General features: G+C 48.0%; 1 protein-coding gene across 1 annotated transcript in view; it reads right to left on the reverse strand.

Moving 5' to 3' along the window:
• Positions 1–7,753: 7,753 nt before the first annotated feature.
• The window catches only part of BCL11A (BCL11 transcription factor A), a 261,059-nt gene continuing 252,461 nt past the window's right edge, over positions 7,754–16,351 (reverse strand). Inside the window, exon 4 of the mRNA XM_081188533.1 lies at positions 7,754–11,333. Within this exon, the coding sequence (XP_081044659.1) occupies positions 11,260–11,333 (74 nt within the window). The 3' untranslated portion in view covers positions 7,754–11,259. The remainder of the gene's footprint in view (positions 11,334–16,351) is intronic.

The following is a 16,351-nucleotide window of genomic DNA, read 5'->3' on the forward strand; positions in this document are numbered from 1 at the left end:
GGGCGCGGAAGAGACTCGAGTGCTAAAATCCACGGGTTAGGGGGGGCGAGTTACTTGCCCTGCCCCGGGTTAGGGGGCGCAAATTACTTGCCTTGCCCCGGGTGCTGAGAACCCACGCTACGCCACTGCTTGGGAGAGACCCCAAGGGTTGTCTAGTCCAACCCCCTGCAATGCAGGAATCTCAGCTAATGCATCCATGACTGATGGCCATCCAACCTTTGCTTAAAAACCTCCACTGCCAAACAGCTCTTACTGTCAGAAAGTTCTTCCTGATGTTTAGTCGGAATCTCCTTTCTTGTAACTTGAAGTCATTGGTTCAAGTCCTACATTCCAGAGCAGGAGAAAACAAGCTTGCTCCATCTTCCATGTGACAGTCCTTGAGATGTTTGAAGATAGCTATCACATCTCCTCTCTGTCTCCTCTTTTCCAGGCTAAACATACCCAGTTCCTTCAAATGCTATTTCCAGACCCTTGATCATCTTGGTTGCCCTCCTCTGCACATGTTCCAGCTTCTCAACATCCTTCTTAAATTGTGCTGCCCAGAACTGGACACAGTATTCCAGGTATGGTCTGACCAAGGCAGAATAGAGTGGTCCTATTACTTCCCCTGGTCTGGACTCTGATGCAGCCTAGAATAGCATTAGCTCTCTCCCCCCCCCTTTTTTTTCTTTTCTTTTTTGCTGCTGTATCACACTGTGGACTCATGTTAAGCTTGTGGTCCACTTCTGCAGTGTATGGCATCGTCTCCATACTGGCAGAAGTGGCAAACTCAGGAACGATGAACCCATGAAAAGAAAAGTTATTCCCTATTGGCTGGAATGTGTGCTTGATCTCTGGTCAGGCCTCTTGCCTGTCTGGATGAAGGTAGCCGTGTTGGTCTGCCGTAGTCGAAACAAAATAAAAAAAATCCTTCCAGTAGTACCTTAGAGACCAACTAAGTTTGTTATTGGTATGAGCTATTGTGAAGAAGTGTGCATGCACACGAAAGCTCATGCCAATAACAAACTTAGTTGATCTCTAAGATGCTACTGGAAGGAATTTTTTTATTTTGGATGAAGATACAGAGGGCTGTGTGAATGTTTGTGGAAAGTAGCAAAGGTAGAATTTAGCCTACCTCTTAGGGTTGTTAAGGGATGCGGGTTGCACTGTGGGTTAAACCACAGAGCCTAGGACTTGCCAATCAGAAGGTCGGCAGTTTGAATCCCCGCGACGGGGTGAGCTCCCGTTGCTCGGTCCCTGCTCCTGCCAACCTAGTAGTTCGAAAGCACATCAAAGTGCAAGTAGATAAATAGGTACCGCTCCAGCGGGAAGGTAAATGGCGTTTCCGTGCGCTGCTCTGGTTCACCAGAAGCGGCTTAGTCATGCTGGCCACATGACCCGGAAGCTGTACGCCGGCTCCCTCGGCCAATAAAGTGAGATGAGCGCCGCAACCCCAGAGTCGGTCAGGACTGGACCTAATGGTCAGGGGCCCCTTTACCTTTATCTAGGGTTGTTATGAAGTTAAGTTTGCTATGGCTGTTTTGCATCTGCCCACCACCCACCTGTGGCCTTTGGGTGTTTCCAAAGAAAGGAATGTGCCCCCCGGCTAAAAAAAAAAATGAATGTGCCCTGGTGACTGGTCTCAAATGCTGTAGCGGCTGCTTTAAGATGCCATTGCAGCGAGATGCATGCAAGCTCCAGCCATCAATCCCAGCCCTCTAGTCCGAAATATTAATGCAAATCAAGGGGTTTGCTGGCAGCAGCAGCAACAACAACAACCACCCCATTAGAATAAGTGAATACTGAAGATCTAATAACGAGCCGAGGAGACATTTCAGTGCCTCAATAACAGGGCAAGACACACCAAATCAAAAGGAGTAAGATGAACTGTGCATTTGCCTGGAAACATGAGTGCCAAATAAATGGCATATTAAGCAGAATAATCTCTAAAAGCCCACGAAGGAGCCCATTTCAATTCACCTTTCCCTGAAGTTAATAGTTATCCTGCCACCTTCCAGAACAGAACTAAATATTCTAGCTGACAGGCTTCAAGTATTGCTATTGGCTATTTGGATTACCTAGCAGGATGTGCTCTGCGGAGCTGGAATGAGAATGCGCCGCTGTTTTCTCTGTGTTTGTCTTTTAAGATCCTGTTTGGAGATTCCGATAAGGATGTCAGTTCCTTGAGAGCCTCTGAAATTAGTGTGCTTTAACGAGCAAGTCCTTTCCGTTTTATTAGCACCCTGTAAAAAATTATATCGCCGAGCCGATGGCTCGTGATGTCTTAATCAATGTAATTTTTAAGGTCTGGGGTTGAGGGGAAGGCGGTGCCACAAATGGGTTAACCTTTGCTATGTTTTACTGCCAAGAGACTCTGTTAAAGATTACGGCATGTCGAGAGAAGCACGATAGGCTCCAAGCAGCGCCATCAGGCCAATGCCTTTGCGCCATCTTGTTTCTGTCATTTCGTTTCGCTTTTTTCAGATCCTCACAGGCAAAAGGCTAGATTTGGGGAGCCAAAAAGAGTTCACTACAGTGGTACCTTGGGTTACAGATGCTTCAGGTTACATACTCTTCAGGTTACAGATTCCACTAACCCAGAAATAGTGCTTCAGGTTAAGAACTTTGCTTCAGGATGAGAACAGAAATCGTGTTCTGGCAGTGCGGCGGCAGCAGGAGGCCCCATTAGCTAAAGTGGTGCTTCAGGTTAAGAACAGTTTCAGGTTAAGTACGGACCTCCGGAACGAATTAAGTATTTAACCCGAGGTACCACTGTATTTTGGGCCATATCAGGTGCAGGGATGAAGCTGTGGTTGCCATCACGTGAGGTCTCCTCTCCTGCATGTCATGATATTGCAACTTTCTGTGCTGGTGTAGAACAGGGCAGAGAAATGCAAATGCATCGACTCAAAGAATTTTCGGGCTGGAAGGGAACCCAAGGGTCATCTAGTCGAAGCCTCTGGAATGCAGGAACTGCAGCTGAACCATCTGAGCGAGATGACGACCCAACATCTGCTTAAGGACCTCCAAGTAAGGAGAGCCCACCACCTTCCAGCTCTTACCGTCAGAAAGTTCTCCCTGACGTTTAATTGGAAGCTCCTTTCTTGTAACTTGAATCCCTTGGTTTGCATCCTAGACTCTGGAGCAGAAGAAAACAAGCTTGTTCCTCCTCCCATGGGATAGCCCTTCAGATATTTGCCTCTCAGTCTTATCTTCTCCAGTCTAAACATACCAGATGGTGAGGACCACAACTCCCATCATCCCTGACCATCCACCATGCTGGCTGGGGCTGATGGGAACTGTCCTCCAAAGAGATCTGTAAGGCATCAGGTTAAGGACGACGAATGTCGATGGGCCCATTGTTTAACTTGGCATAAGGCAGTTTCCTGTGGACAGGGAGGCCATGGTGGCTGGGAATGATGGGAGCTGTAGTCCACAATATCTTGGGGAGGGGGGCATCATGATGGCTCCCCCAGGTTCCTATTGATGCTGCAGAGGAGGAACTGATCACATGATTGCCAGGTTTACTGGCTTCTAGGGCTTATCCACACTCACCTTTCCAGGTATGGTCCAAGCTTTAAAGCTCCATGCTTTCCGTGAGAAAAACTGCTCTTTAAAGCTCAGTTGGAGCAAACGTCAGTCTGCAGAAAACCCAAGTAGTTGTTTGCTCCAATTGAGCTTCAAAGAGTGGGTTTTCAATGGGGGGGGGAGGTTCTTGGACACTGAGCTTTAAAATGCCGACCTTTGTATGGAAAGGGTAGGGCAAAGGGTAAGTGGATAAGCCCTTAGTTTGGCTCTTCCTGAACTAAACTGGTTCATTCTCGTGATTGATCCAACCTTGTACCCTCCATTTCAGCCTTCGCTAGCTTGGTGCCTTTTGGACAACAATTCCCATTAGCCCCAGCCACTCAGTTAGCAGTCCAATGCACTTGGAGGGCACCAGGTTGGCAAAGAGTGCCCTAAATTAATGCTGCGGGCGTTGAACACTGGACACCATGTTCGCCTGTGTCTCACTATGTGGCGTTCAAATTTTCCAGACTGAGCTTGGTAGAATAATATCTGAAATCTTCCTGGGCTCCTATGCCTTTGACTCCACCCCACGTTGTTGCAGTAATGTAAGAAACCAACCGGTTGAGTGGGACAGACAGACCATGTGTCAGAATCTGGATCAGAGGACCAGGCTTGGTGCATGCCTTCCCATGTGGTTCTGCTCCAGCCTCATAGTGCTTGTATTCCTCTTACTGGAGCCAAGTGAGGAGACACCAGGGAGGTTCTCCCACACCACTCCATGTATTGCAGAAAGCATTCCACCAGCTGCCATAAGCTACTTGGAAGTACAAGTACTTAGAAGTGTGTCTCCCTCAGTACCAACCATCCCGTGTCCTGCAATTAGCAGGGGAGACCCTTTTGGTGGTGCAGCTTCTGTCTGTTATGTGGTTGGCAGTGACTCATGACAGGGCCTTCTTGGTGGTGGGTCTGCATTTGTGGCACGCCTTCCCTAGTGAGATGCATCACTGTTAACTTTTCAGGAAGGATTTGGAAACAAGTCCTGTTTACCCAAGCATTTGATGGCCGAAACACACCGATCCTGACAACCTGAAAGTTATTACTTGTGGGAGTACAGTATGTGGTAGCGTTGCATACTTTATATGTTTTTCATTGTTTCTAAATGTTTCCCATAATATATATATATATATATGGTTCAGTTCTATTTCAAATCTTCCATTCTTGGACAAGGTGATTGAGCGAGTGGTTGCTGAACAACTCCAGGCACGCCTGGAAGAAGCGGACCATTTGGATCCCTTCCAGTCGGGATTCAGGCCTCACCATGGGACTGAAACTGCCTTGGTCGCACTGGTTGATGATCTCCGGCGGGCTAGGGACAAAGGTGAGAGCTGTTTCCTAGTTCTGCTGGATCTCTCAGCGGCGTTTGATACCATAACATCCTTCTGGACCGTCTTGAGGGGCTGGGAGCTGGGGGCACTGTCATACAGTGGTTCTGCTCCTTCCTCCTGGGCCGTGTTCAGAAAGTGGTGGGGGGGGATGAGTGTTCAGACCCCTGGGCCCTCACTTGTGGGGTGCCTCAGGGTTCTGTCCTCTCCCCCATGCTTTTTAACATCTACATGAAGCCGCTGGGAGAGATCATCAGGGGGTTTGGACTGGGTGTTCATCAGTATGCGGATGATACCCAGCTCTACCTCTCTTTCAAATCAGAACCAGTGAAGGCGGTGAAGGTCCTGTGTGAGTGCCTGGAGGCGGTTGGAGGTTGGATGGCGGCTAACAGATTGAGGTTGAATCCTGACAAGACAGAAGTACTGTTTTGGGGGGACAGGAGGCGGGCAGGTGTGGAGGATTCCCTGGTCCTGAATGGGGTAACTGTGCCCCTGAAGGACCAGGTGCGCAGCCTGGGAGTCATTTTGGACTCACAGCTGTCCATGGAGGCACAGGTCAAATCTGTGTCCAGGGCAGCTGTTTACCAGCTCCATCTGGTACGTAGGTTGAGACCCTATCTGCCTGCGGACTGTCTCGCCAGAGTGGTGCATGCTCTGGTTATCTCCCACTTGGACTACTGCAATGTGCTCTACGTGGGGCTACCTTTGAAGGTGACTCGGAAACTACAACTAATCCAGAATGCGGCAGCTAGACTGGTGACTGGGGGCGGCCGCCGAGACCATATAACACTGGTCTTGAAAGACCTACATTGGCTCCCAGTACGTTTCCGAGCACAATTCAAAGTGTTGGTGCTGACCTTTAAAGCCCTAAACGACCTCGGTCCAGTATACCTGAAGGAGCGTCTCCACCCCCATCGTTCTGCCCGGACGCTGAGGTCCAGCGCTGAGGGCCTTCTGGTGGTTCCCTCATTGCGAGAAGCAAAGCTACAGGGAACCAGGCAGAGGGCCTTCTCGGTAGTGGCGCCCGCCCTGTGGAACACCCTCCCACCAGATGTCAAAGCGATAAATAACTACCTGACATTTAGAAGACATCTTAAGGCAGCCCTGTTCAGGGAAGTTTTTAACGTGTGATATTTTAGTGTATTTTTGGTTTCTATGGAAGCCGCCCAGAGTGGCTGGGGAGGCCCAGCCAGATGGGTGGGGTATAAATAATAAATTATTATTATTATTATTATTATTATTATTATTTCTCACCGTATGGTTCATGACTTTGCTTAGGAGATGGAAAGAAGTTTTCCTAAAATCAGATAGGCCACTGAATCAGGGAGGTGCGTGTGCGTGTTTCACCCCCCACCCCACCCCCAAAGTGTGGCTTGGCTTACTTGTACAGACATCTCCCCACTACTTTTGTGTGACTGTGTATATTCATGGCACTGGGAAATGATTAAACAAATAGATTTAAACTGCAAAAAAGGCACACTCTGCCTCTGATTCACAGCCAGGCAGTTCAGGATACAAGTCTACCCATCCACCCCCAGCCGTTGTTTCCATGTACAAGGAAGACTGAGAGCAGCCATTGCCACCATTCATACTCGTCTGGTAAGTTCTGCTGGTTTTTAGAGGGTTTCCAGATGTTTATCGGGTATGTACAAGCTTTTTTTTTTTTTAAGGGACGCGGGTGGCGCTGTGGGTTAAACCACAGAGCCTAGGACTTGCCGATCAGAAAGTCGGCGGTTCAAATCCCCGCGACGTGGTGAGCTCCCATTGCTCGGTCCCTGCTCCTGCCAACCTAGCAGTTTGAAAGCACGTCAAAGTGCAAGTAGATAAATAGGTACCGCTCCAGCGAGAAGGTAAACGGCATTTCTGTGCGCTGCTCTGGTTCGCCGGAAGCGGCTTAGTCATGCTGGCTCCCTCGGCCAATAAACCCCAGAGTCGGTCACGACTGGACCTAATGGTCAGGGGTCCCTTTACCTTTACAAGCTTTATAGATGGTGTTCCCCACTCTACACGATTTCATGTATACGCACAGTACCCGGGAACGTAACGCCTGCACGAGTGGGGTGTTTTCTTAATTGCTCAGGGAATAACTTTGGACAGAGCATTTCTCTGCTGCTTGCAACACGTGCTGGCAAAAGGGGGTAGAGATCAGTGGACAGCAGTGCTCCCCACACCCTACCCCAGCCCTCTCGCTGAGTCTTCTCACATGAACATTGACTCCACCCATGCACCACCTGTCGAGTTAGGAAGCATCGCTGCCAGGTGACCTGTTTATGGAGCAGCTATCCTGATTCGTTTGCACCAAGTTTACACGGTGCTTAGATGACCTCATCCATCTATTCTGATTTTTTGGTGGGGACGCTAGATGACGCTGCATCAAGTGAATGTTATCCAGCCCTTTCCGGTGCGTTTTCTGGCCACTTTCCTTAGCACAAGAAGCCTGGTTTTAGAGGGGGATACAGATCTGTTTCAAAGGAGCTCCACATCCACCTCCATTGCCTGATTGGAATGGGCTGGTGTGAGAATGAGTCCCACCTGAAAACAGTGACTCTATAGAAGCAGGTTTAGAAGATCAACCGAGTTGGGTCTTTAAGGAGGAACTTAGGTTCTGTACCTTGTTGAACAGCCAGGATAAGGCAGATTTTTTTGAACCATTTCTTAAGTGTTGGGGACCATTGTTAAAACAAATTTATTAGCAACCCCCACCCCCTTTAACAGGAGAATATAGCTGCCACCGATGCGCAATCACTGGTTGACACAAATACGTTTCATGTTTTTGTTGTTGTTTCTTATTTTTTTTCTCCCAAAAAACAAACACAAAGTAAAGCATGTTGTGTTTCCCCTCCCCCGCACAGCTCTCCCCTTTGCCCCGCCCCCACCCCCAAAGTACACATTTAAGCAACAGAAATGCGGTACATCACAATCAGCATCACCCAGCTGCACACAAATGATAAATTAAGACGGCTGGGAAACTCACATGGAGTGCGACAAGAATAAATACCAATATGATTGTTAGAATGCAGAGTTGCGAGAATGAATTCAGTGCTTCTTCTGGGAAATGAATGCAACCCACGGCTCCGAATCGTCCAGTGTGGATATATATGGTTTTGCTTGTTATTTTGTTTGGAACAGGAAATGTCGTAGATGATTTTAAAGCGGGAATAGCCAACCTTCCGGGTGTTGTAGGAATCCGTCTACCATCAGCCTGCAAGGTCAATGGCCAATGATGGGAACTGTAGTCTAGTGACACTTGGAGGGTGCTATGTTAGCTAATTCTGATTCAAAGGCATAGAAGCTACACAGTCCAGAGGTAGCCAACATTGTGCCCTCCGTATGTTCAGTCTACCAACTCCCATCAGCCCCAGCCAACGTGGCCAGAGACGATGGGGCTGCAGCACACCATTTTGGGTAACTTGGTCCTTGAGTAACTTGGTCCTTGGTATTTCCAGCAAAAGGCAGGCATCCCCAAACTCAGCCCTCCGTCTGTTTTGGGACTACAACTCCCACCATCCCTAGCTAACAGGACCAGTGGTCAGGGATGATGGGAACTGTAGTCCCAAAATATCTGGAGGGCCAAGTTTGGGGATGCCTGATCTAAGGTAATGGGACTGGCCCAAGACCCTGGAGTCTACGCAGTGTAAACAATACAGGGCAACAGTAACCAATGGGCTGGCTCAGTATAAGTCTGCTCCCTATAAGCAAACCTGACAAGCTAATCCGCTGCCTCTCTGAGCCAGTGCTCCATTTTGAAAGAGTTGCACATGAACCCAGCAAGCTAGATGAACCAACCACGTTGGTTAAATTCAGTGTTCCTCAGTTGGCTATACAAAGATGTGTGGTGACTGAGGATGCGGATGGGACTCAGCATTTGAAACCGAGGGGTTGAAAAACCCAAGCCTGGAGGGCCACATTTTGTCCCCTGGCCCCGGGGCTCATTCACCCCTGAGCTGGGTGCCCCAGTGGCCTGGCAGCTTCCTAGGTTCTTAACTACAAATCCTTGAGGTTGCCAAGCCTATTGCAGGACCCGTTTTTGTACAGCGCCGAGCTTTTTCAAGAAACGAACAAATAAATACTACGTTCTCTAAGACTCTGGCAACCAGTCCATCGCATCGGCTTTGCAGAAGTCTGCCATGGCATTTACAGTATGGAGGCCCTGCTTCTCTAGAGAGAAAGCAATGACTCTATGGTGTCCCCTAGCACTCGTGACCTGTGCTCCTCTAATGTCTGTTTGTGCCACCTTCCTGCTTCCTCTTAAACCCTGAAGGAAGCCACAACTGGCGTGGTGGAAGGTGGCAGCAGGGGCCTCAATCCTGCCACTTACACAAGGGCAGGCCTAAGACATTTTCCTGCCTGCAGCCAATGGTGTCACCTTGCAAAGTCCTGATGCACAGTGCCCAAGGCTTGTGAAGTTATTTTTGCACCCGAGGGGAAAAATAAGAATGCTGTAAGCATCTCTCCGACACAAACATGAAGCACAGATAAATCAAATAACTAAACATCTGCTGCCAGCTCATGAAATCCAAAAATCAGTCCCCTGCCTGCCTCGTTTTGCCTAAATGGTGAGTCTGACCCTAAAGGGTGCTCTGGGCACATGAAGCGTATAGCAAGTCAGACCACTGGTCCACCTGGCTCAATATTGTCTACACTGACTGGCAGCTGCTCTCCAAGATTTTCAGACCTGGAGATGATGGGGACTAAACCGAGCACCTTTTGCATGCAAAACATGCAATGCCCTTCCCTAGTATTTTTATGGGACATTTTATTGTACTTGATCATGTTCAAATACTTTATTGCATTTCTATATATACATATATATCACCTTTCCTGCCAAGGCACCCAAGGTCGATTGCAATCTTAAAAAATATTCCAACAATCCAATATAAAATGTGAAGTTGGCCCAGCGTAGGAGGCAGACCCGCAGGAGCAGGGACCTGACATTGCCTCTGCCTCTCTTAACTTACAGCCGAGTCACGATATTTGACAGGCCAAATAACCAAGACCCCCTCAGCCAGTGAGGGGAAACTCTCAGGGCCTTCAAGGTACCAAGGCATAGCTAAACTATGGGACTCAACTCCCAGGGAAGGCGGTGAGAGTCGCCAACTCTGATGACTTTAAAAGAGCATCGGATAAATTCATGGAAGATGAGTCTATCAGGGACCACTAGCTATGATGGCTCTGCTCTGCTTCCATGGCCGGAGCCGGTATGTTTCTGAATACCAGTTTCTGGAAGCCACAGATTGGGAAGAAGAGGACTCTTGCACTCAGGTCCCGCTTGGCGGGTTCCCTGCAGGCACTGCGAGAAACGGACGTTAGTCTCCAATGGGTCACTGGCCTGATCCTGCAGGCTCTTCTCATGCCCAGGGTTGACACTCAGGTTTGCTCCTACCATAGCAGTTGCTGCCAGCAGTGATTGTGCGGGTGTTTAATTGTGTGTGTTTTGATTTGTTAGAAGCCGCCCAGAGTGGCTAGGGCTAATAATAATAATAATAGCAACCTCGCGGTAATATTGGCCTCTGAAGACTCTTGCAGATCGGAAAGACATCCCTTCTCCCTCTTGGACCTTGGTTAGTAAAGAGTTGAAGGCCATTACCTTATACTGAGCCAGACTACTGGTGAGCTCCGGTGGAGGAGGAATATAGCTCCCATCATCCTTGGCTGGGGTTGATAAGTGCTGGAGCTCAACAATATCTCCAGGGCACCACCTAGGATGGCCCAGATACAGCCTCATCATCTCTACTTTGCCTGATAGCGGTGCTCCAAGATCTTGAGCCAACATTTCACGTTACAAAAAAGCCGTGGACTTCCCCCCCCCTCTTTATTTTATTTTTTAGGTGGGAGGGGTCCTGTCACATTCTGGATGTTCTGCAAATTACCAGAACAGGTATGTGTTGAGATTTATTTTGTGGTCGACTGCGCTAGGTCACACTTGTCACAGGTGTGAGGAGCCTTTGGCTTTCCAGATGTGGCTGAACTGCAACTCCCATCTTCCCCAGCCACTGACCACGCTTGCTATGCATTATGGGAATTGTAGTTCAAGCAACATCCGGAGGGCCAAAGGTTCCCCAATCCTGCTCCATCAACCCGTTTTCAGGTGGCTTTCCAGATCGAAGACGGAAGATTGTCAAATAAAAGAGAGGGGAGGTAGCGGGGAAACATGGGAAGCCCTTGATGGAAGTTGGGTGTTTTTTTAATGACGCGGTTTTTATACTCTGTTAAAAATATATAAATAAAGAGTCTTCGGGCAGGCAGTAGTAGCAGGGGGCTCGGTCGGTTCCCGCCTTTTGCGTGGCAACTTCTGGAGCTGCTCAGCCAGACGGCGCCACAAAAAAACAACCCGAGAGCAAGCCCCACGTGGACGCAGAGCACATCCCCTTCTGCGTTTCACATTTTCTCAGAATTTAAGCGTCCTTGGGCTTCCGTCCGGAATCTGCCATGCATCAAGCGTCCCCTGGGCGCTACGCCAGCCTGCAAAAGGAAAAGGAAAAGGAAGAAAGGACAGGGGGGCAGAGGGGGGCGGGGAGAAGGAGGAGAAGAAGAAGAAAAAGGTGTAATATGGACCGAAAGTCAAAATGTTCATGTTCACAATTAAGAGGCAGAAACACACTGGGTGACTGGCAACTCATCCAAGATAACAGACTCCTATAATATCTAGGCATAGCAATCCAGTGGTCCCAATCCAGCACATGCAAATGCAATTAACCTCTCTCTCTCTCTCTCTCTCTCTCTCTCTCTCTCTCTCTCTCTCTCTCTCTCTCTCACACACACACACACACACACACACACACACACGTGGCTGTGGGTGGGAATTCGTGTTTAAGGAGCGGGACATGATTACTTGGGATTGGCCCTCCACATGGGTTTCTGGATCCACATCTGCATCAGCTGTTGCACAGGCAGGTGGACCTCCCTTTGCAGGATTGGAGCCTTTGAATCGAGACCAACACACAGCATACTCATCAAAATAAAAATCATAATTAGTCAATGCAAGGTCTTCGCTGAGTTGCGAAGGTTGCCATCTGATCCCACGAGGACGACCTCCTACGGCATGCGATTTAGGCAACTGTCCTTGCGGCCTCCCAAACTTGTCAGGAACTCTGGACGTGGAAGTCTGATACGAAGAATTCTTTCCGTGTTTTGTGCCTCTTGTGTTCTCTGACCTGATGTTCTTCTCTCTCTTCTTTGGACTGGTACCCGACAACACCAGTGTGACGGCTTCGTTCACAGACGCTGCCAAACTCATGACATCGAGCTCAGTGGGCAGCTGAACACCACTTTAGAATAGGATGGAGGTTCTGGATTGAAAGGTGGTTATATTATTTGCACTGTGCTGTGATGTTTGTTTTAGGGCTTCCCAATGGCTTTCTTGAAATGTAAGCAAATAGATGCAAGACGGTGGGGTGAGGGATGGTCTCCAGAGGTCTGCTTGGAGGAAAAGATGGTGGTTGGTAGACCCACGGGGGGCTAGGAGTTCTCCCTAGGTACACCACACACCCTTTGCAAAACCCAGCAGGGACATTATATCCTTGCTTACAAACCCATTTTTCCCATGATACATCTCCATGGCCAGAAGAAAGTCATAGCAGAACTCTGGTGTCATCGATTTGTAACATAGGAAGCAGCCCTGACAAAAGCGCAGCATGAACTACTTTCTGGGTTCATGAGGCTCCTCCTGGCTGTTTTTGTTTAGTACAAAGGTTCTACAGACTAGTTATCACCGAGAGTTCATGATGGGGTGCCAATCCCCCCCCCAAATTCCCACAGATAGAAATCTAGCATGTTAAGGACAAGCTTGAGGCATAGCCCTCTTTGACATCCCAGTTTTCTATGTAGATGGAATTCTTTGAGTCGGTGCAGCTCTTCAGGCCAAAGCGCTGTAGCCCTTCGGTAATTTCATGCTCCACCCAAAACCTGGAGAAGGCCAACAACAGAGGCTTTCCATTTGCAATGGCTTCCCCTTCCGAGGTTCCTTGGCCTCAAGATGTGCAGTGACAATGCTTCTGCTACCTGTCCCGCTGCCTTGAACCACCTCCCTCCTTTTATTGAGTTTCCTCCCTTTCCCTCACCAGAAATATATATAAATAGGGAAATGTTTCACAGGACCGTCGGTCAGGCTTGTACAGAATGTTGGCACAGCTTAAGAATACATTACGGTTGCCGTCAGAATCCATTTCAGAAAACTAACAAACAGCGAATGGGCCTCAATGGTTCATGCTTTTATAACACCATTAATTTATCACACCGCTGGAAAAATGTCACATTAGGTATTACTACTTCTTTCTCTTTCTTTTTTGCTTTAGTGTTCTGGCCACCCTGCACTGTCATCTTAAAAAGTTGTGTTATTATTCTATTTCCATCCCGCTAGCTTCTTGTTGACTGGCCTCCCTTTCCACCCACCCACCCACCTAATTATGTTCCAGTTACTCAAGTGGCGCCCTGGAACGTGGCCTGTAAAGAGGTCTGCCTTCCAACCAGGTCACACGCAGGGCTAAAGTTTTCAAACATGAGCTGCTCTTAAAAGCGATTGAACTTTCCAAACGTTGCCTTGCCATCAACCTCTGTTGCTGCCTCAGCTCCCCAGATATGGGCAAATGGGCCCTTCTTACCGCCAAAGTTCGCCTTTCCTTCTTCCCCAAGCCTTCCAACAATTATGTGGCTCCCACAGTGACCGTCTTTCTCACCTACGGCATTCCTGCCATCGCACCTCCCTGTATTGTATACAAATGTCACTGCAAGCCCAGTCCAAGGTGCGTCTGAGAGTATGCCTCTCTGAACACCAGTTTCCGGGACTCGCAAATGGTGAGAAGGCTGCTGTGCTTAGTTAGGTCTTGCTTATGGACTTCCCAGTTGGTTGGCCAATATGGCAGGACTAAATAGGACTGTGGTCTGATCCTGCAGGGCACTCCTGGTGTTCTTAGCTCTTGGAAATGGTCCAGTGTGTTGAGCCTTGGTTGGCATTTTAAAATATATATATATATATTTGAAAATAAATAATTGTGGCCTGCCCTTTCAGTTTATCAATGCTGTGCAGCTCAAACCCAATGTTGGACAAATGAATAAGCATCAGATTATTTATTCCCATATGGTGAACAGGAGTGGCAATCTCTCTTGCAACTCAGTAAAGTTGGGGTAGCCAACACACTGCCCTCCAGATGTTTCTGGATGCTATCTTCCACAGACCCAACAGTATAGCCACTGGTCTGGGATGATGGAAGCTCAAGGGACAGCAACACAGGGCTTCACCCACTTATTCCCTACAGAGGTTCCACCTAGGCATCCTTCTATGAAACACCATAGCTGCCTACACCCTTGTATAAGCTAAGGGAGAGGAGCACGGGAAGTTGCCTTATACCAAGTCTACCTCAGCACTGTTGACTCTTGCTGGAAATGGACCTCTAGGATTCAGTCTGGAGATGTTCTCAGTCCCACCAGGAGATGCTGGGGATTGAACCTGGGCCATGACTGAGCTACAGCCCTTCCCCAAACTCTTAACTGAATTGTAAGAGGAGTTTGGGTGAGTGTAATGTTATTTCTAGGATTTCTGGGATCTGGCGGCATGCCCAGTGATCCTAGCTTGTTTTCTCAGTATGAAAAACTGAAGATGCCCAGCCATAACGTGATTTGCAGGCATTTGTAAAGCCTATTTTGTAGACTTAATTTGCTGGGGTTCCTCCCCCCCAGAGATGAAGACAGACGTAGATGGAGTGACATATTCATACTTCACATTCTATACATGTGCAATGTAATGGAAACTTAAATAATGGCTATGATTGTTTCGTAACCAGATGAACTTTTTTTAAAAAAAAAAAGGGGGGGGATGAAATCGGAAGTCACTCCCATGGTACAAACAACTCCATAACACCAACACAATAGAATGGCATAAAACTCTTTTAATAATGTTTAATGCCTAAAGATCAAATATAATGGCCCAGCCAATCAAAATAATGAGTCTTTGCTGCCACAGGAAGAGCAGAGACTGAGTTTGTTTGGCGCCGCCATCTTGGTTGGAGTAAGCTACTTTCCCACCCTCAAATTATTGTCCTCTTTATGTGGTGGAACGACAGAGGCATTCATCCTCCCCCTCCATGTTAAGTCTGAGGCAGGTGCTCCATGCTGGGAGCCATATCATGTAATTCTTCTCCATAAAAGGGGTGAAGGATAATGCAAAATTGTCCACTCCCCCACAAGCTTTTGCACTGAGGACTGTCAGGGACTTGGAGTCAGGGTCCTCTTCTTCAGGAGATGGAGTCGAGGACTCCGAACCAGAAGAAGGGGATGAAGCGGCAGCCCCAGAAGAACTGCTACCATGCGAGCCTGTGGGGCCAGCCCAAGGATGTCTTTGGCAGATGTCCCAGTGAGACCAGAGGCTTCCACACTGCTGGGAGACTACTGGAGAAAGCTGGGTACCTTTAACTAAAGCAGCACCTCCCAGGTCTAACAAGCAAGATGCAATTGCTACTGTTGGTACGATAGAGGACTCAGTCTTGGCTTGCTTCTTGCTGAAGCAAAACCTGAGCCCTGTACCGCCTTTGAAAAGGGATTGCTGAAACTGTTGATTTTTCTCCATTTCTCTTGTCCCCACTTCCCCTCCATTTCCAAGTTCAGTTTTCCACATCAAGTTGCAAATTTGTTTTGGTTTGTTTTGGTTTTAAAGCCCTCATGGAAATTCATCAGCTTTCTAGTGAGAATTTCCACACAGTTCCCTATGATATATGTACTGTATAGAAGTCTCCTGTGGCGAGTTAAGACTAGTCTCCAGGTGACCAGACCGGCAAGCATTTTTAAATCAGAACAGGATTTTTTTTCTTCTCCCATCTCCTCCTTTCTCTCTGTGTGCCACAAAATATCTAATATACGTGGGTATGTCTAAGTAAATGATTTAAAGACACCTGGAGGCTTATTTGCAAGGTGAAAGCAATAGGGTGGCAAACTGATCTGAGGTTGGGGTATTTTTTAATGGCCCAGCCACGGTCACCTATCATCTGAAAACCCCAAAAGGATATGGATGTTCTGCAGAATATCATATTTACTAGGCTTTATGTGAACACAATATATGTGTTGTGCCCCTTCCTAGTATTCTGGAGGCACCTACATTAGTGGAAGGCTTGCTTTCAAAAAAAAAAAAAAAAAAAACAACTGGGGGAAGGAAGGTGTCAGGTGGAATGACTCCTCAATTCAGCTTTTCCCTGGCTTCCTCCCCCTCTGCCATTTCCTGGGGGTTCTGCACCAGATTCTGAAACTGTTCAGTGTGGATTCTGAAACTGTTCAAGGAGCAGGCACTATTGCCACAGGACTTTTCAGGATTGCACGACTCGGTACAGGCTCTGAGAAGACCCCTGTAGACGTGCCCTTGATAACCCATGACCTAAGTGCCTTTTGCACCCATGTTGATTTCAAATGGGGATGGAGCTGTAACTTCATTCCTACACTTACTTGGGAGTAAGCACCACTGAACTCAATGGGACTTAGACATGTTTTGGTCATGC

The sequence above is a fragment of the Podarcis bocagei genome (genome assembly GCF_964188305.1).
Source record: "Podarcis bocagei genome assembly, chromosome: 3".
Classification (NCBI taxonomy): domain Eukaryota; kingdom Metazoa; phylum Chordata; class Lepidosauria; order Squamata; family Lacertidae; genus Podarcis; species Podarcis bocagei.